The sequence below is a fragment of the Thamnophis elegans genome, chromosome 6 (assembly GCF_009769535.1).
Source record: "Thamnophis elegans isolate rThaEle1 chromosome 6, rThaEle1.pri, whole genome shotgun sequence".
Taxonomy (NCBI): domain Eukaryota; kingdom Metazoa; phylum Chordata; class Lepidosauria; order Squamata; family Colubridae; genus Thamnophis; species Thamnophis elegans.
The window spans coordinates 54689536-54710477 of NC_045546.1; the positions used below are offsets into that span (position 1 = coordinate 54689536).

A 20942-nucleotide genomic window follows, 5' to 3' on the forward strand; every position below is an offset into this window, starting at 1 on the left:
CACAGTCATATTGGCAGGTCAAAGATCTATTAAAGAGAAAAGTCCATGACTAAGCACAAGGCATTGAGTATAGCTGATAAGTATGGATCTTGCAATTGTTACTATTGTACATTCTGTTTATGAAATTATATTATTCTATGCTTATGTTTTATTCTATAATAAATTTAAGTTACATTAACAAAAAACAAAAAAAGATGGTTCTGATATTCAGTGGTGGGATTCAGCCAGTCCGCACCTATTCAGGAGAACTGGCTGTTAACTTTCTAAGCAGTTCGGAGAACCGGTTGTTGGAAGAAATCTCATTTTGTTTTTTTCCACTTTCCACTTTCCCACTTTCTTGTAAGGAAGGCAGAAAGGAAACATTCTGATGTTGTTTCTATCCTAATCTTTATTGCCCTGCTTACAGAAACTGCCTCTCCGATTAACCCTTACTACATTGTAACAGCTAAGGCAAAGCGCCCATTGACGTGAGTGACATTGAGTTGGCCACACCTACTCATCACTTGACCACCCAGCCACTGAGTTGGTCATTATGGCAGAGAACTGGTTGTTAAATTATTTGAATCCCACCACTGCTGATAGTTGATCAGAACTCATCTGTTTTTTATGTGCAACAGCTTTGGTGTTTAAGAACAGAGGTAAATTACTTGTTTTTCTATATATATAATCCTTAAAAGGGCTCTCCTCTAGGAACCCTGCCATGGTCTAATTCAGACTGGAAATATAGCAAAGGGAACTATTTTCCCCACTTGATTTGTCCTGTTTTCCCCACTGGAAATAGCTGTTTGCAACATCCAAGGAAGGATACTTTCCCAAGAGCTCACAATTCAAGAATACCAACGTGCTGTTCTTTAAGTACACATGAGGTATCTTGGGGTGGGGAAGGCCATGGGGGGGGGGTGGACTAGTGATAGAACAGGCCCTCAAGGCCTCCCTGACTCACTAAGATACCTCATGCTTCTCTCTCCCTTCCTGCCACAAGGACTCACTTACCTTGCAAAGATCTGTCTCTTCTCTCCTGCTGTTCATTTGCCTTTGAGGAAGGGAGAGGAGAGTTGGCTTGGAAATGCTTTTCTGCCAAGAATGGATGCTGCTGGTGCTATAATCTCAACAGGTTCAGGCACTCATCCTTTTTTGCAGAGAGTCAGGGATCCAGAAATTTTCATTCTCAGCATGTTTGCTGGTCTCCTGCTCCCCCCCCCAACTACTTTCCACTTAACTACTTAATGAGAGCTCATTGACCCACGGAGCACACTTGCTTGCAAATGGAGCATCTGCATGCACATGGGGCACTTGGAGCAATCTTTGAAGGCAAACCCACTGCTGTGCCTCCACTTTCTTCAGCTCAGACGCAGTTGGGGTACTCACTGCTATTGCAGTGAGAGAGAGAGAGAGAGATCAAGAGAGCAATCCAATGCAACCTCTGTGTGTGTGTGTGTGTGTGTGTGTGTGTGTGTGTGTGTGTGAGAGAGAGAGAGAGAGAGAGAGAGAGAGAGAGAGAGATCTGGGCTTCAATAGGCTTGCCACTATGCGCTTGTGTGTGCCAGCCTGCAAAGGCTGCATGAAGCCTTTGTTCAGTGAGGAGGCACTGTGCGGCCAGGACCCTCACACCCAGGTCCAACCCACTGGAGGTTGCTGTGTGGGGGCAGGAATGAGACCCTGCCCCTTAGAGCCCCCTGCCATTTGCATGGGGATGAGGAGGAGGAAAAGAACAGGGAGGTTTTGCACCAGCTGGCTGGACAGGCAGGGAGCAAGGCAGATGAGACTGGATGGTTGGGGAGGGGGGAATCATGGCTACTCAGGTGGCTCCTGCCACCCCTGCTTCTGCCAGCAGCTTGGGCACTCCAACTGAAGCATGAATCCCTCTCTCCCTCTCATACACACCCACATCCACAAACAGAGAGGTTGGAGAGTTCTCTCTCTCTCTCTCTCTCTCTCTCTCTCTCTCCTTCCCTCCCTCCCCCCTCTCTCTCTGTGTTTTGCAATGGCGGTAGTTGCAGTACTTTAGTGCCTGGCTGGCAGGGCCCTCAGATAAGCCGGTGCAGAGTGTGGGGGGCAGATCTGCACCCCCTGCTTTGCTTTGTCCTCCACCCCCACTGCCTCGCTTTGTGGCCACCGCACCAGTGCATTGCTCAGCTTCCTGCTAGGTTAGCGGTGAGCAAGGAGAAGAATTGGCAAAGAATAAAGAAGAATGAAGTGAGGTGGTGGTGGGTGGGGTGGAGGATGAAGCAAGGTAGGGGTGCGGAGCTGTCATCCACCCTGCCTCGGCGTACCTGAGAGCCCTTCAGCCAGGCCACCCATTCCAAACCCTCACCCCCCCCTCCAGGGCACATCCCTTCACTAACCTGCTCTCCAGGTCTGTTCTCTGCTGCTGCGTGCAAGGCAAGAGAAGGAGTCTGTGGGACTACAGTAAAAAAAAAAAAGTTCAGAACTTCTAACTTCTCAGAAAAAAAAAATCCCATGAGGTTGGAAGGTCTCAACTATTTTTTTTTTTACAGTAGTCCCACAGACTCCTTTAGTTGCCCTGCATGTGGTGATGGGGAACTGGGCCTGTGCATGCTCACACCTGCCGGGATGGCATGGGCCAGGCCAAAGTGACACTGGCCAGAACCTTACAGTTTCTAGGATGGCTGCGCGGGCCAGATTTGGCCCATGAGCCTTGAGTTTGACATCCTTGAATTAAGCATATAGGAGGTTTTCTTCCCCAAATTAATAGAAAATGGTATTTTGCCATTTCATTTCAGGGTAATATGATCTTGGGAAACCCAGAATGTTTGTCAGGTTCACAATATGATGAGCTTTAAAACTCAGTATGAATAGCACAGGGGTGGGTTATGGATTCTTTTACTGCCAGTTTGCTAAGGGATGCGCTTTGGCCGCGCGGGGGCTATGTGCGCGGGCACAATAGTAAAAAATTGTTTCTGTGCATGCGCAGAAGCAAAAAACAAGATAATAGAACCGTTTTGGATGTGTGGGCAACTGAATTGCTACTGCCTCGGCTGAACCGGTAGGAACCCACCTCTGGAATAGCAGTACTATTTCAGGCAAAATATTTAAATTTTGTGTCACCGAATGAGATAAGGGGCATTGTCTCAGATTACTTTAAAAAATGAATTTGCGTTCGCAAAAACTTTTTCTAACATTCTATTCAAGTGAAAATTGAATAGGAATTTGTAGGTTGATATAGGTGGACATGTCCCTTCCCCTTCTTTGCTATTGGTTATGCCTATGAATATACACATTTTTAAAACTTCTTATTGTCAGCCTGGAAATTCACTCTGCAGGCACTGAGTTGTTCTCTCTACATTTGATCTCTGCTTCTTCCACTGTCATATTTTTCTTATTTTGCTCAGGGGAGGAAATGGAAAGAAGCAGGTCAAATAACAGAGAAAGGACATTCACTTTCCTTTTTCCTACTCACCCTGATTTGCCTCCTTGCCTTTTCTCTAATCTCAGCTCTTACAACAGCTGACATTTTAAAGCCTCCTACACTGCTGGCTGTGCCTTTCTCTCTGCTGGCAATTTCTGTTGCACCTCCCTTTTCCTATCCAAGTGACTCAGTATTGAGGGGCTCCTGTTCGTTCTCAGGCATTATCAGACATGAGGTTTTGTTTTGTTTTGTGCCTTTCATTTCCTTCCTATTATTTTTTTAAACATGCTGACACCTCCTCCTTGGGCATAGATGATGCTATTAGCCCTGCAGAATTGATCACTCCAGTTTCAGTGGGAGCATGATAGTTAAATGGATCAACTGCATTTAGAGCCTCTACGAGAATAAAATTTTCCCTTAGGAGACTTTCCCTTCTATAAATGTATCATAGATTACTCATTTCAAAAAGAATTAAAGCAATGGGCAATTGACAGGCACCATTAATCTACTGAGTGCCAATCCTCGCAATAGGACTTAAATCAGCTTAATTAAAACATGTAATTTAAAGAGTCATATTATCATTATTTCAGATTACATTGAAGCATTTGGTATGTTTCTAAATTTCATCGAGATTAAGAGCACTCATGCCTGATCAATGTCAGTATGCCTTTGCATGTTGGAAATAAGGATACCCAAACTGTTAAAACACAGATATCAAATAGGACTGCACCATGCTTTCACCAGCCAACACCTGGATAAATGGCATTCTCAGAAAAGTAAGCTGATTCTCCAACCGCAGACTGAATCAGAAGTTTTAGATTTATTCTGTATCAGCATAAAGATCCATTGCTGGCTGTTTGTCCAGAAGTGCTTCTCTTCCTGATCCTTAGCTTTGACCATTTTCATATATTTTTTAAAAATGACATTTTTCATTAGAGTAAAATAAAGCAATTGTCAGCCTTTGTTTGGGTTACTTGCTTACAGCTGTTTTGCTACTCTTGCTTACTATCGGCTGCCATAGGAAGGGGGGGCATGGTATTGGGGAAGGGAATAATATTGTACTGGGGGAGTCTTGTTCTCACCATCTTCTGCGCATGCTGGTGGCAGATGTTTGGACTTGGTCAAGGCCAATCGTCTCACATACCAACTTGAGGAGGCTGTTTGAAGATGCACCCCACATGACACCTTAGGGAGTTGCAGATTGGACAATGAATTGTGGAATTGCGGGGAGGGTGCTGGGTAAACGTTTGATATGTATATGTTCCCGCCTTTCTGGCTCAGATCTTGCTTTCCTTTTAGCTGCTTTCACTTCATATCTAGTAAAAGTACTTTATCTCTATTAACATGGAGTTGAGGTTTTTCTTTCTTGGATATTGAAGGAGGCATGCCTGACAGCAATAATAAATCATGTAAGTAAGATGCTGATGCCACGACAGGATTCAGCCATTTTGGAAAGAAGCCCTGGGAATCAAGAACTGAAGACAGGCTAGCTCTGGTTTCATTCATAAGCTGAGAACAGAGGATCCTTAGAAGTCTGCATACTTTCTTTTGCAAGAAGACAAGTGTGACATAGGAAAATCAGTCTCGATACTGACATTGGTCAAAGAAGTAACAACTGCAAGGAACTCACTTTGCCCCTTGCTCTCACATAAAGCACTCTTCTTTTTCTGGCAGTTCTTCTGGGATGGTAGAAGGAATTCTGGGTCCATTGCCACAGCAATTCTGCATCCATCCATCAACTAAAGCAATACATGAGCAAATAATAGATACAAACTCAAAGTAAACCGCTCCAAACTTGATTGCAAAAAATACAGCTTCAGCAACAGAGTGGTCAATGCTTGGAATACACTACTTGACTCTGTTATTACATCCACAAACTCCCATAACTTTAACCAAAACTATCTACTGTTGACCTCACCCCATTCCTAAGAGGTCTGTAAGGGGCGTGCATAAGCGCACCAGCGTGCCTAGCGTCCCTGTCCTACTGTCTCCATTTATTTGTACCCATTTACTGTGTTCATATTTATGTTTATATTTATACCTGTTATCTTTTACATGTTTGGCAAACTAAATAAAATAAATGAAAATAAATATGACTTCTTTTGGTTGAAGAGCTACATCAGGTTTTCCCTTTGACAATGTTGAAAGTTACACTCTGCAAACGGGTTTGGAACAGGTTCCAGGGTGAGCAAAACGGGCCCAGAGTTTTTTGGTCCTGCCTTCCATGAGCAAAGAAGAGGTGCCAATGGACTGTGCATTTTGCATTTTTGAGCAAAAACAAGCAAAACAAAACAAATAATATTAAAACAAGGAAGGACAGTTCATTCTTACTGCTTACCACTTAATTGATCTCTCTTGTCTCTTTTTCTTCCACTCCTTGTCTCTTGCTTTTCCAGAATGCGAGTTTGAGTCAATACAAGTTCTTTGGGAACAATCATTATCAGAGAATAAAAAGATTACAAATAAATATTTACATACATATGGAAACTAATCAGATTAGACAGTAATATGATATCAGATAGTTAAGCAGGACGAGAATATGTCTTCCATTGCAGCGAACAGGCAGAGATTTACGCTCTTTTACAGCTACAAAGTTATGTTGCTGCCTGCCTGTTACTGCCTCAGTTCTGTTATTGAATAAAAACTATAATTGTGTGAGTTCTGCTTTTGTCCTTAACAATAACTGGAAAACAAGTATTATTACTACATAATCAGTTTGTGAGCTCTTCATCATTCTGTAACAACTGAAATCATTGATTGAGTCTATAAAGCATTGTCATCCAGCTTGGCAAAATAAAATATTAACAGATGGTTGGGGATATAAGAATGGTTTGTTTTAATTTCTGCTCACACTATTAAAATGTAAATATCTAATGCTACCCTGCCACCATGCTGAATCTCTTCAAGATCTGTTTTTGCTGAGCTATTTCTTGATGATAGCATGCAAAACTATAAAGCGTACAGGCCTGTAACTGCATAAAATACAATTTCTGTCATTTTCTAATGATAATTATCTTTTAAATATATATTTATGTATTTAATTGTCCCTTTAAAAGGTAAAGATTTTATAGCTAGTATAATTATGCTATTGGATTGGTGCCCTCTGTAGGCTATCACAGTCAAATAAGGATATGCGAAAGCTTCTGCTACATTATCAGTTAAGTGAATTATCTTGGTTTACATAGGTCCTCTAAAATTGTCATAATCATCTGCCTCACTAAAGAGGGAGATGAGGCATTAAGCAATTCTCCTTTGCTGTACAAAGTCCTGATATACTTTGTAGACCTGCCTGTTCGGTCCCAATTTGATGTATTCTAATATAGACATTGCATGCATTCCTGCTTTCATGGAGCAATATTAGATTTCACTATAGTTTCTCTCTGACTCCAGGTAATACTGATACGCACTGATGGGACTATTCAAATTTGTAAGGCTGACATTACTATTTCCGAAATCCTTAAAGAGTTGCAATCAATTTCTAATTTAAAACCGCTACATTTAAATTTAGAAAGCTATATGTTTGTCGTCATCTCAATGGTCAGTGAAAGAATTGGGGATAATTAATAGAAACGACAATCACTGATATTTTCCTTGATTTTTAATATTTATTTTATAATATTTGTGTGCATGTGCAAATATATGTGCCTGCCTCTCTCCTTTTCTTCTGCACAAAAGATTAAGAATTCTAAGGGATGTGCTAAAATAATGATAAATGTCAGAATACAGAAGCTATCATACTGCATATAAAAATAATCATCAATATGAATACTACACTGCCCGAGTCTTCCTTTTGATATAAGAGTAATTTTTGGGAGAGAATGTTTAAAAAAAATTAAAATAACTTGATTAGAAATTGTTGAGAATATTGGTAGCTCAGATTGTACATTTTGACAAGGGTTAAACTGGAAGCTCAGAGAACAGACTCCTGCCAAAATAACCCAGTGTTGTACAAACAGGATAAAGTTATCCATTTGTTTGTATTACCAGCTCCTTTCATTTAAGGACATTATTTTTGATGCTTTAACAGTAAATTTCTTATACTTTCTTGTACACCAGGTATATTCCCTGTGCATTTACAGGATGTACAATTAACAGATTAAGTGTCTGGGATCAGGGACTGTTATTTTGAGATGAGTATGCTCAATAAGTTGAAATGGTATATCTTTAAGAACACTTTTTCAAAAGGACAAAGGGGGAAAAAACACAAAACAACACATTAAAAAGATGCATCAAAAAAGAAAAAAAGACATTATACACATATTGTCCCCTCTAGTCGAATAGCGATAAATATATAACCTTGCAAAACAAGCACTCCAAAAAATTTTAAACTACTAAACCTAATTGCAACTTGTTGGCCTGTCTTCTATATGTTATATTAATGTCAACAAGAAAAACAATATTAGTGAAACAAAAGAAAATTAGAGTTTCAAAACTGTTAACAGTTTGTTATTGTAATCCATTTGTAGACAATTCATCATGGCATCTTATCTATTCTAAATCATCCCCAAAGTTATAAACAAATCGTCCTGGGTCAAATATCCATGTTTGTTTCTAAATATCATCTGTAGTCAATTGTTGTTTAACAATTGTTCTGTATTTTATTTAATTGTTCTGTATTTTGTATTTTAACTTTGTTTTGAATAAAACAAAAACAGGTTAAAAAAAAAGAACACTCCTTTTCCAAAACACAAAAAGCCACAGAAATAAATGCCAGTCTAATTTTATCTTCTCAACCGGAAATATTTCTTTAGAGATTATCAAATAGTGCCTAACTGTCTACATGATTAATATCATTAATTACTTTAGGGATGTAGAGAGTAATTTCTCTTCATAGAATGTTTCCAAAGTGTTCATGTAATGACTCTATCGGTATTCCTGTAATAAGATATGAGATTGACTAGCTAGTTGAAAAGAATTTTTTAAAAAGAAAAATAGCTCAGATTGGTCGATAATCAATTGATGTTAAATGGGACAATTATGATTATGGTAAATTCTTTGTGTTTGGATTTTGTCCTCTTTTCTCCCTTTCTCCTTTATATTTTTATCATTTTCTTAGAATATATTGCAATTGTTTTACAGATTCATTTGAACATTAATATATAATTGGGGAATGGGGGTAAGAAGAGCAAAATTCCATTTGCTGACTATAAAAATCTATAGCAACTAAACAATTGATAGTAAAAGATTGAGCCGAGGTGGTGCAGTGGTTAGGGTGCAATACTGCAGGCCACTTCAGCTGACTGTTATCTGCAGTTCAGCGGTTCTAATCTCACCGGCTCAAGGTTGACTCAGCCTTCCATCCTTCCGAGGTGGGTGAAATGAGGACCCAGACTGTGGGGGCGATATGCTGACTCTGTAAACCGCTTAGAGAGGGCTGAAAGCCCTATGAAGCGGTATATAAGTCTAACTGCTATTGCTATAGTAAAAGAGAAAATTTTTAGATAAATATTACCTGTTTGAAACATTGGCTAAGGATTCAGTTGAACATATAACATACATGCATTTTACATTACTCCCAGTCTCAAAAACATCAAACTTATTTAATTATTCAATGCCCATTATTTGAATGGCTGGAGAAATATTTGGGATACTAAATGGCAAATGATCTTTCTTTCATCAACCACACCTTCATTTTTGAAATAACAGAATTACAAAATAATAGAACTGGAAGGGATCTTGGAGGTATTCTAATCCAACCCTCTGCTCAAGTTGGAAACCTTATACTATTCCAGACCAAAAGTTGTCCAATCTGTTCTTAAAAACCTTCCGTGTTGGAGCACCCACAACTCCTGAAGGAAAGCCTTTCCACTGATTAATTCTTCTATCTCTCAGGAAATTTCTTCTTAGGTATAGGTTGGTTCTCTTCTTGATTAATTTCCATCCATTGCTTCCTGTGCTGCCTTTTGGTGCTTTGGAGAATAGGTTGACCCCTTCTTCTTTGTGGCTACCCCTTACATATTGGAACACTGCTAGATCATTGAGACGAAGGTAATTTCAGAGATAAGTTACAATAAAATGAAATGTGAGAATGGGACGGGATATATCCTGGTAACATAATTTTGTCCTCAAAGTTTTATTCTAAAAAAACCTTTATAAAATTGTTTCACATACATACGCAAGCACAAGTGATTTGGTATTCACACCTCCAGAGGCATGGTGAATGCTTTTCATTTACGAGTACTGCCATTATTCATTTCAGTTCTGACTTTAAAAGTAAATCAAGAAATTAGCTGAAGGCTTGGTCATGAGTAATTACACTTGCACTCTGAGGAGCTTGCTTGCCATCCATCCATTCCTTTTTATTGATTGTGCTGTGCAAAAACACATTATAAAGCTAACTTATTTGCTGCACAATTGGAATGAATAGCTCATTTAATTCCACAGCTATATTATTTGTATAAGTGCTGAGTGCTAAAATGGGAAGTTGGATAGGCAGTTAAGAAGACCAACTAATTTAGCTATTATTTACTTTCAGCTTTTCTCATAATCTCTAAGTAGTGATTATTGCATAAGATATAAATTTACTTTTTGAACATAAAAAAAATTGGGAATACCTCCAAACCTATAAATGTAAACAATATTTGTACAGGGCGGGGCATAACCTTTTCCTAGGGGGTCACAGCAAGATCGACAGCAGTTTACAACTTCTGCGACACCTCATTTTAAAGCCCATAAAAAACTGAATTGAATGAGCTATTAAATGTTAAATTTGCTTTAAGAATGGCTGGAAAATTCGATTCGGAAGAACAAAGGATCATTGACAGAATAAAATGCATTGCCTTTCGAGAGGCTCGCGATGCTGGAGCGACGTTTATCAATCGAAAATGGATTGCAAACAAATTGAAACGTCATCCGGATTGGGTTACTGATAATTGGAACAAAACAGCCCAAGAATGTTTCACAAAATTTGGAGAAGGGCGTCCTCTGCAACTGTCCCAAGAAAGCAAAGCCATCATTGCAACTGGCAGTCGCAAACAACGAAAAGGAAACCGAAAAGTGGCCCAAGAAATCCTTCAAATTCGTGGAAAACGAGTTGATCAAAGGACAATCGGCCGATATCGAGAACGAGAAGGTTTGAAGCCATTCCACGTCATTTGCAAACCATTGAAAACTCAAACACACGTTCAAGATCGGCTTTGGTTGTGCGATTGGTTGTCTGAATGGACCGAGGAAGATTTTCTTCATTTGGCGCCATCTGACGAATTCTTCGTTTATGCCATTCGAAAACCGAATTTCCAGAATGATCGAATTTGGGCTAAAGACGTCGACGACATCGCCAAACATGAACGATATCGACAAATCGTTCGCAATCCGACTTGCATCGGGATTTTCGTCATTTTCACAGCCAAGAAACTGCATTGGGTTTTGAAGGATAAAGGGGAATCCTGGGATGGCAGTTATTTCCGTGAGAAAATTTTATTGGAGAATGTCATTCCATTTCTCAGTGATCCAGACAATGTCTTGGTGGTTGGTGAGGCTGTCTTTCTTCATGACAAAGCTCCTTGCATGCGTGCAAATGCGACTCAGCAATTGTTAAAGGAAAACAATGTCGAATTTTGGGGCAATGACGTCTGGCCGGGAAATTCGCCAGATCTCAATCCGGCAGAGAACATTGGGGCCATAATTAAGGATGAAGTGGAAGCTCTGATGATTCAGGAGCAAGGTCAAAATCGATATTCGGTTGAAACTTTGAGAATGAATTTGGAAACTGTGTTGAAAAATCTGGAAAATCGAACGGAACTGTTTGAAGATTTGTTGTGTTCTTATCCACCTCGTTTGAATGCTGTTCGAAGGGCTAATGGTGGTCATACTGACTATTAAATCGTGTCAATAAACTCAGTTTTTGATGGGCTTTCGAATGGTGTATGAATTATTTGTGTTGTTATTACAAGTGTTGCTGTGACCCCCTAGGAAAAGGTTATGCCCCGCCCTGTATATTTAAGCATATTTTTTACGCTTAGAGGATGGCTTTTCTGTACTGAATGTGGGCAATGAAAATTGTAGTCATTGATTAAGTTACAAAATGTATGTATTGCCTGATTCCACAATCTCTGGGCAGCTCATTAAAAAAAATCCTTGAATTTAAAAGTCATTTTAAAGCAACAGAAGTATAACGGACCTCTTAAACCTTGAAAGCTTAACATTATCTTATCAGGTTTTTGTAGTCTAAAAGGGCAGCAATAATGCATTATATATGTTTGAGAAACAATTATGACAATATAGTGTGTTGATGATTCTGGATTTGCAAATAGTAAGTCAATAAGGCCAAGGTCAGGATATTTTACTGAAGAAAAGTAGGAGATGGGATTATCTCCCATTCCATTGCAAAGCGGGCTGCAACAGAAGTTCTTCTTTTTCAGCCTGGGGGTTGAAGGTTGATGTGGGGGGGGGGGAATTCTCTCCTCCAACAGTGTGTTCCTGTCCTCCAACGTCTACCTTTGCTCCAAGGTAGAATTATAATGGAACAAGTTACATTACAATTTGGAAAAGTGAAAAACAGACTAAAGTGGATACTAAAAGCAAAACTCTATAAATGGCTATTCAAACTTAAGTTCTGTTGGGCTCAATGTGGCATAGCCAATAAAACTTTTATTACAGAAAGTGCCACAATAAAATACATAGATCTATAATTAACAACATTTTTAAAAATACAATAAGATGATATACATTGTTATAATAACTATAGTACAATCACCAACATTTATGCTAAACTGCAACCATAGATGGGACGGATACAACAAATGGTTGTACAAAATTGGACAACCTGGAATGATATGCTAGAGTTTTTATCAGATAGGAGTGATAGATAAACATTGTGCTGTCTACCAAGGTATATATATATATGTGTGTGTGTGTGTGTGTGTGTGTGTGTGCGCGCGCACCAAAGACACAACGCCGAAGACACCAGCCTGAAGATGACAAGTGGGACCTCGTTGAAATGTCGCCAAGATACTCTCAATCTCACATGGGAAAAGACCTGAAACAAACAAACAAACAAACATACATACATACATACATACATACATATATATATATATACACACACACACACATACATACACACACACACACACACACATATATACACATACACATACATCTACATATACGTAGCTGGGTGGTGGGTGGGGTTCGTTTGTTTACTAGGGCTGGTTTCCAGATGTCTGGTAGGCCAAAAAATAGCTAACATCTTAAGAAACCCTAAAGACAAGATCCAGCTAGAAAACCAAGAAGTCTATGAAATACCATGCAAAATCTGCCCTGCCACATACATTGGACAAACTAATAGGAGAATAAATGCATGCATAGCAGAATACAAGAATGCAGTCAGAAAAAAACAGTCAGAAAAAAAGAAAAAACTTCCTCCCTTTTCCAGCACCTTAAAGCAACAGGACATGAAAATGATTTTGAAGGAACCAAATTAATCTCCCAAACTGAACACTTCAACAAGAGAATAATTATGGAAGCCATTGAAATAAAGAAACACCCCCACAACTTGAATAAACGTGATAATACCTCCCACCTACCAGACATCTGGAAACCAGCCCTAGTCAACAAACAAACCCCATCCACCACCCAGGTCGTTACAAGACAAAAGAAAACACCAGCCTGAAGATGGCAAGTGGGACCTTGCCGAAACGTTTCCAAGACAACCTCAATCTTACATGGGAAAAGACCAAATACAACAAGACCAGCATGCCTATACCTGTAAAAATCTATGAAAACGTGTGTGTGTGTGTGTGTGTGTGTGTGTGTGTGTGTTTGTATCTTCGTTGATTTCCCATAGAACAACAAGGCATATGGCTTAGAGATTCCAGAGAACCATCTCCACATGGGCCTATACAATGCTGAAATGGGATGTTTTTATACCTTCTGAACAGAAACTGCAGAGGATAATGCATTTATCTTGACCAATGTGAAACACTGACAAAATGTCAGAATTAGAACTGAAGAGACATAAGATGATGGGGAGAATCCAAAAACTATAGGGATGGATGTTAGGCTTAAACTGGTTTGAAAATCAATACCCCAGATTTGTTGTTTACGATGACTATTGGCATTTTCAAGCCCTAATGGACAGAAACTGAGGACTGGATTTGCTATTGGCTTTTGTTAGCCAGGTTGATTTAAAACAGCGTCTGAGAACCAGTGGAGCCAGAACTGCGGGGGGGGGGGGGGAATCAATTTCAAGGAGAAATGAAGGAACTGCAGATCTGTCTTGATGGCTCCAATGCTGAGCTGTTTTCATCCTCTCTTTGTCCAGGTATAGTATTTTTGTTTTTATATTATTTATTATTGTGGCTTTTAGAGTTTTGTTTTATACTGACTTTTATTGTTGTGCACTGCCCAGCGTCCCCTTTGGAGGAGCTGAGCAGCAATATTAATTTGATTAAACAAACAAACAAGCAAGCAAATAATAAGATCTGGCACTCACAGAAACCAAACCTCTCTTTAACTATAAGGCAGCATTCTTAATCTATCTTGGACCTGTAAGTATTGCTTTTACAAATTGGGACTGGATAGCTTCCAGGATATTAAACTTTATAAAAATGCAAATTAGAACACCATAAAGTAGCTTAGCAAGGAAAAATTTGCAGGCTGCAGGAATAAAATGTGCCCTCCTTGAAGGGAAGACTCTGAAGACAGCTTTGGGCCTGCATTGGGCTATACTTCCCCCATAAGAGAAATGTGTGCTCCAAGATAAGAAATCCTGAAAGTGCCACCCCTAGCTACTCTATTGGAGGCCCATTAATTAATTTTCCATTATGCAACCTAGTGTTGCATCATGCGATCACTGGAACTCTAATTTTTTGATAATTTACTACAAGTTGTTCTTTTAGGCAAAAGGAAGCCAATGCCCCCACAATGCCCTTTTCATTCCCACCTGGGAGATAGATAATACTACTACATTGTTTGCATGAAATTGGATGATCTGCTGATATTGGAGAGCGATGACTAGAAGATGGTAAAGCTGAATAAACGAATTGCTGTACAAATTTAAAAATAAGGGGGCTTACACACACCTTTTCCTTACCCTTCTTATCATGGGACCAACTCCAGAAATGTGCACCTATTTGCTCTCAGAAATGTCCACATTTACTCTCAGTGAGATGTCAGAATAGAGCAGGGGTCTCCAACCTTAGCAAATTGAAGCCTGGTGGACTTCAACTTCCAGAACTCCTGGAATTCTGGAATTTGAAGTCTACTAGGCTTCAAGTTGGAGACCTCTGAAATAGAGAGTCTGGATAAAAAAGAGCAATCTTTTATCCATACAGGATTCCTGATTTTTTTGTCATAGCCTCTCCTTTGGAATCAGATCAAAAGCTGATCTGAAATACATAAAGGCTGCAAAAGGGGTGCCTTTGGATGGTGAAGAATATTTTTAACCTAAATGGTGTGAGACCAGAATAATGGTCTAAGGTTGAAGGGTCCAGTCTAAATCCTTCCTGTTGGTTAACTCTAATTATTTTTACTTTGGACACAATCCAACCCTTTAAATAAAGATACTTTGCATATACTTTGCTTATTATATTAAGCTAGATAATTGGTCTATAGTTGGCAAGATTAAATCCATTTCCTCTGTTCCTCTAAAAGGGGATAACTTTGGCCTCATTCCATCCAGATGAAAAATGTGCTGTGCTATTAATATAAGTTAAAAGAGCAGCCAGCACTGGGCCCTACCAATCTTTACTTTCTTTCAGCAACTCTGGAGGGAGTTCCAGGAGCTTCCCCAGATTTCAGTTGTATAATGAAATACTCAGCCATCCATAGACAGAGGAAGGCATTCAGGAGAAGTCATCACTGAGTGAGGAACCACCATTGGATTATTTATTTAATATTCCTGGTTTTAAAATTTCTGAAAGTAACTTGTTCAAATATCCGCAGGTATTTGGCGGATGAAATTTAAAACACTACTTGTAGGAGAGCAGTTAATTAGGCACCATAACCAAGTTGAGTTCTTAAGCTTAACTCTCCCTCCCTCAATCCTCTTTCAGTGCTTGTCCTTCTTAGTTTGATTGGTGCTTTATAAAACATCTTGTGCTCTCTGAATGACTGAAGGGAACCTAATGAGTTGTTAGGTTGAAAAGTATACTCTGCAGTAAGAAGGGCCTTTTTTAACTGTATAGCAATTTGTTAAACCAACTCTAAATATTGGGGGCTGAGAGTGTGGATAATAGATTGGTAATATGACAATATCTTTTCAGAAGCATTTGCTAAACAGATTTGGAAGTGGAGTTGAAGTAATGGTTCTAAATTTAACAGAGTGGGCAAGTTTCTAGCAATTCTAGAAGACCATTTGTTTTGAATGAGTCTTTTTATTGTGGTCTCAGAGGATAGCTAGGAACTTAAGAATTACTTTAGGATAGATGGCACATTAATGGGAAATGGTCACTATCTGGGTTTATTATATCAAGTACTGAATGTGGAACCATAAAATAATCAAACACACTTGCTCCTTTGCAGCTTCAGAAAGTTAGTTCCACATCCAGGCTATCTATAAGCGAGTCCACTCTGAAGTCTGCCATATTATAGTTTTATTTTTAGACTGTTGAGCCAATAAAGGAAATATTATTTCATTTGAAGGGAGAGACCAATTAAAATGAGTTTGTAAAAAAGCATCTGACTCTCCAATGTGAACATTGAAATTACCAGCAATAATTACTAATGCATCTGGGTACTGGCAAAGCAGTCTGGAGTTATAGTTGCCAAGAATATCCCAAATACTATCAACTTCATCATATGTTTGTAATAGGGAAAGATATATATTGATGAATAACATATTGTGAGGCTTAAGATGAACAAAATGGGCTAGAGCCATACCGCCACATGGCCCCAACACAGTCACAGAGATGTTAAATTTTGTAGTTACCATTTTGTTCAAACCTCCAAAGGAATCTTTTATTTTTAATGCTGGGTAATGCCTGGAGTGTGTATGGAGTGTACCTAGAAAACGAAATATCACCTATGGTCCATATTTTCTTCAGCAACAAAATATCAGAAGTTAATATATTATAGAAAAAAGTTATGCTATTAGGATGGAGTCCAGAGGGAAGCAGACATTAGGAAAGGGTCAGGATAGTTGGATTTTGGGTTGTTTTATTAGGATTCTTTTCTTCTCGGGGTCTAAGAGCCAAGGTGGCGCAGTGGTTAAATGCAGCACTGCAGGCTACTGCTAGATCAGCAGGTCAGCGGTTCAAATCTCACCGGCTCAGGGTTGACTCAGCCTTCCATCCTTCCGAGGTGGGTAAAATGAGGACCCAGATTGTTGGGGGCAATATGCTGACTCTCTGTAAACCGCTTAGAGAGGCCTGAAAGGCCTATGAAGCGGTATATAAGTCTACTGCTATTGCTATGGCTTCTTTATTACCTTTATTGCTTTGCTTTTATAGTGCAATCCAGCCAGTGTTGTTGATTTATTTATATGATTTTATTTGTATAGCCACCCATCTAAGCAACTCTGGGCAGCTCATAGTAATTAAAACAGTTTCAAAAACAGAAAACAAATGAAAACAAATATACATCCTTTAAGCTAAGCTTGATTTTTGATGATTATGTACAAACAGTAAATCAATGTGTTTCCCTTACAACAATGTGGAGGCGATTTCCTATTACTTTTTGAGAAAGTAGCTTTTTCAATTTCTCAATTTAATTTAGAGTCTTTGTATTTCCATTGATGTCTCATGAGAAACCTTAGAGTGAAACTGCAGCTCTGTTGGTATTATATTTTCTGTTTATTTTCCAAATAGATTAACAGAACAAATAGATGATTTTCATTAGATGAAGTTATGAACAAAGAAAATAGTTTTAACAAATTTCTCCAATGCTCCAATAATAATCTAGGATTCTCACATGAAACTCAGTTTTGTCTCGAATTTCCATGGATGATTGACTCTGAAGTTAGTCATTATTGACTTTGGAAAGTTCCAAAGAAATGAGGTTTTCTAGAAAAGGTGTTAGAGTAAAAGTAAGATTTAACAAACCCCTGAAGCATTCTTAGCAATATCAGCCTTCCACTGTAGGACCAAAGATCTAAAGTCTTCAAACAAATATAAAATAGAATATGAAATGACGGATTCATTCATTCATTCATTCATTCATTCATTCATTCATTCATTCATTCATCTTATTTTATATTAAAACTATATCCATATGATATATTTTAGATACCTATTTTAACCATAGCAAACATATTTTTGAAAATTTTTCATACAAAAAAATCTACTATTAAAACGCTAACACCAAATAGCTAAAAATATACAATAAACAAAGCAATTATAATTTTCTAACACAGGCCCTCCTGGATTACAAATAAAACAGTAGAGCTCAGTGACATTTGTGAAAAGTTGTGCCTGTATTTCTGCAAGTATTTAGAGTAAGAGTTTATATAATAGAATGAATGAATTGGGTTTCCAGACCACTTGTTCTAAATTAGTACTGCTGTCAGAGATATCAGATATTCAGTACCACTATTGATATGGTCAATAAATGTTTGTTTAAAAATAATTAAGAATTAAAGAAGTCAAGAATACATTAGGAGCAAATTCTACTTGAAAAATCTTATCAATTAATTTATTATTGGAAGAGATAATATAAGCCAAGAATCCATAACATACTGCACCAGGCACCAGTGTGCTTCCAGACAATTCCCCTGGTGCCCAACAAGTTCAGCTTCCCTTGGAGCTTGTTAAAACTATTTTAATTAATTATTTACATTAATTAATTTTAATTAATTTAAGTAGGATATTGACATGCTGCAGAGCAAAGTACCAGTCTTTTGGAGTGCAATTTATTTGCAAGAATGCCTTTGGCATCCCAAGAAAGCTAGTTTGTCTTTTGGTAAATGCTGTCCAGTGACTGACCATGCTCATCACAGCAGCCCTGTTAATTTGCAAGTTTTTCACAGGAATCACCTTTTCTGCAAGCCTACCAAATATTTTGACTTCCCAAATGTGCCTAAAACCTTGAAACATTGAACAAATAACTTGCACAAATTATTTATCAGAACAAAACTTTAGGAAGTTGAAAAAAAATTCCTTGTACTTAGCTTGTTCCAGGCAGACAGCTATGTTGGTCATTCCTGGACAGCTGGGGTGTCCTTTCGGCCTTCCTTAGCCTCTTTTGTTTCTGGCCTCAAATTTAAAGCAAAGCTGGGAGGCTGATACTAAACAATGGTTTTAATCTGTGGGATATTTAAAATAGTGTCTACATCAGTTTTTCTCAATCTTGGCAAGATTGAGAAACGCCACCTAATTCTTAGCCACTTATCATGTCTCAGAACATTGTCAACTGAGTGGCTAGATGAGATCTTTCAGATATATGGAAATAGGAGAGAAGAGATCACAAGGTTTTTTTGTTTGGCTTCTCATCAGAGAATCCATGTTGGCAATTTTCTTCTTAAATGTGTATTAATTATTTTTGTTTGTGTTTATTCATCTTCTTGATATAGATACGCAAAAGAAAGTTCCAGAGGATTTTGACATAGACATGGATGCACCAGAGACAGAGAAAGCTGCTGTGGCGATACAATCTCAATTCAGAAAATTCCAGAAGAAAAAGGCTGGCTCCCAATCTTAGTTGTTACCTCACAGTTTTCCCCATCAAACACTAGTCTATCTGGAAATGAATTAAAACTTTTAGATGCATGTACAGGAATAACCACTATTTAAAACCCCAATTGTCAAATATCAAAATAAGTATGCATATGTTGTGGCTTAGTCTCTATATTGATGACCAGTATCAGTTCTTCTGTAATCCACATTTTACCTGATATTAAAATAAAATATTAGGATGAAATTACTGAAATTTGGTCAGTCTTGCGCTGCATTCTTATATTATTTCAATAAATCCAGTGCTTTAAATTAAAAGAATGCAAATGTTCACTTTTGTTTTCAGTGGGAGTGATAATCACCACATTATATTATGTTTTGAGCTTATTTATTTTCTGAGGAATGAAAGTATACATTTTTCTTATCTCATTTGATGGACCAAAATGTCATCCACATGTCAATAACCAATACTTTTTAACTACGGAAAGAGTCAAACATTTCAGCCATTTTCCAGTCTAAATATTTAATTGACTGATAGTGATACCATAATAATAATAAATATGAGAGTTTTGAGTGGTGACATGGATACTTTAATCCAACAAGGTTTGGAGCATCATTTCTGCCCTTGCCACACCCAACTACTTAAACGTGGTTCACTCAAGCTGAGGCACAAAAGATGCCTACAATTTATGGACTATGTAGAGTTTCTAAAAACTAAATAGCAAAGTATTATTTTTAAGAGGACACTTGGATAATGCTCCAAAAAGGAACTCACCTGAGCCCGCTCCAAAATAACATTTATTCAGATGTTAACTGTGGCATATACAATTGACATAAGAGAAACAGTTGCCTGTCACAAAATTTTTATTACCTAAACCTCATCATTTTCAAGATAGCAGGCCTTGGAAGTATGATGAAGATATCCATAGAAATAACTCAAATTGCTTCATGTTGAACCAGATTATTCAGCTTTTAGCATTAATCAGCAGTTACCCCATGTTTCAAATGGGAATCTTTCACAGCTTTATGGGGAATAGACCAGAGAAGCTTTATATGAAATGATCTATGATATCTTGCTATTCTTTCAGATAATAGATCCTGCAGTTCACATACTCAAAGGAAAGATGCCTGCAACCAAATGTTAATCTTTTTATTTAAACAATTAAGTAAAATATAAAAAAAACTCCTTGAAGTAAAAATGTGACACAGATTAATTCTCATGCATATTTATTTAAAAAAACAGACATTAAAAATAAATTTATGTACCAGCAATAATTAAGATTGGGTTCTCATCACAATAATTGTAGAAACACTTAAATCAATGAGAAGTCCAGCGTTCATAACTAGGATAGTGCATTGATATCAAGGCAAAATCTGGATCCATTCAAATGCCTTGATCTCTCTCTGAATGAAAAGATACAATACTCACACTGAAGTTCTTGTAATTTATTTCAAATATAAAAAGGCAAATAAATATGAGAAAAAAGTATCACTTATATATCATTGATGCTGATAGCAATAATGCTGCAAAGCAGTCAAATGGCATTTGGTATTAAACGTTGGGCATATCAAATTAATCAAAAGCTTCCACACAGGGGTTCTATTTATTAAATGCTTTCTGCATTTGAAAGCTGACTTACAGATTAATTGGCAGACATCAAAGGTTATCCAGCCAATTCATGACATCAGCACAATCATGTAAGCCAGATATTTAATAGTAATCTTTTCTGATGAGATCACAGGATAAAAGAAGGCAGTGAAGGTGGGCTTCTTTCCAACATCTGCCAATTCTGAGAATTGCCTCCTGTGACTGTTTTAGCACAATGTACTCCCTCCTTGCCACCTGCTTTATGTAGTTGGGCCAGATTGGAGATTGCAATATTTACTACTGCTCTGATTTTTGTACAATTTGCACATGAGGGAAGAATAGTAGCAAGAGAACTACTGAAACATATTTGTAATGTAGCTAAATTCTTTTGATGAGATTCTTCCAGATCTCTTGCCCCAAATTAAACAATGGGTTC

General features: G+C 38.0%; 1 protein-coding gene across 1 annotated transcript in view; it reads left to right on the top strand.

Annotated features, from left to right (window-relative positions):
* Nucleotides 1–19232, top strand: part of PCP4 (Purkinje cell protein 4) — a 62172-nt gene extending 42940 nt beyond the window's left edge. Inside the window, exon 3 of the mRNA XM_032219220.1 lies at nt 18819–19232. Within this exon, the coding sequence (XP_032075111.1) occupies nt 18819–18946 (128 nt within the window). The 3' untranslated portion in view covers nt 18947–19232. The remainder of the gene's footprint in view (nt 1–18818) is intronic.
* The last annotated feature ends 1710 nt before the right edge of the window (nt 19233–20942 follow it).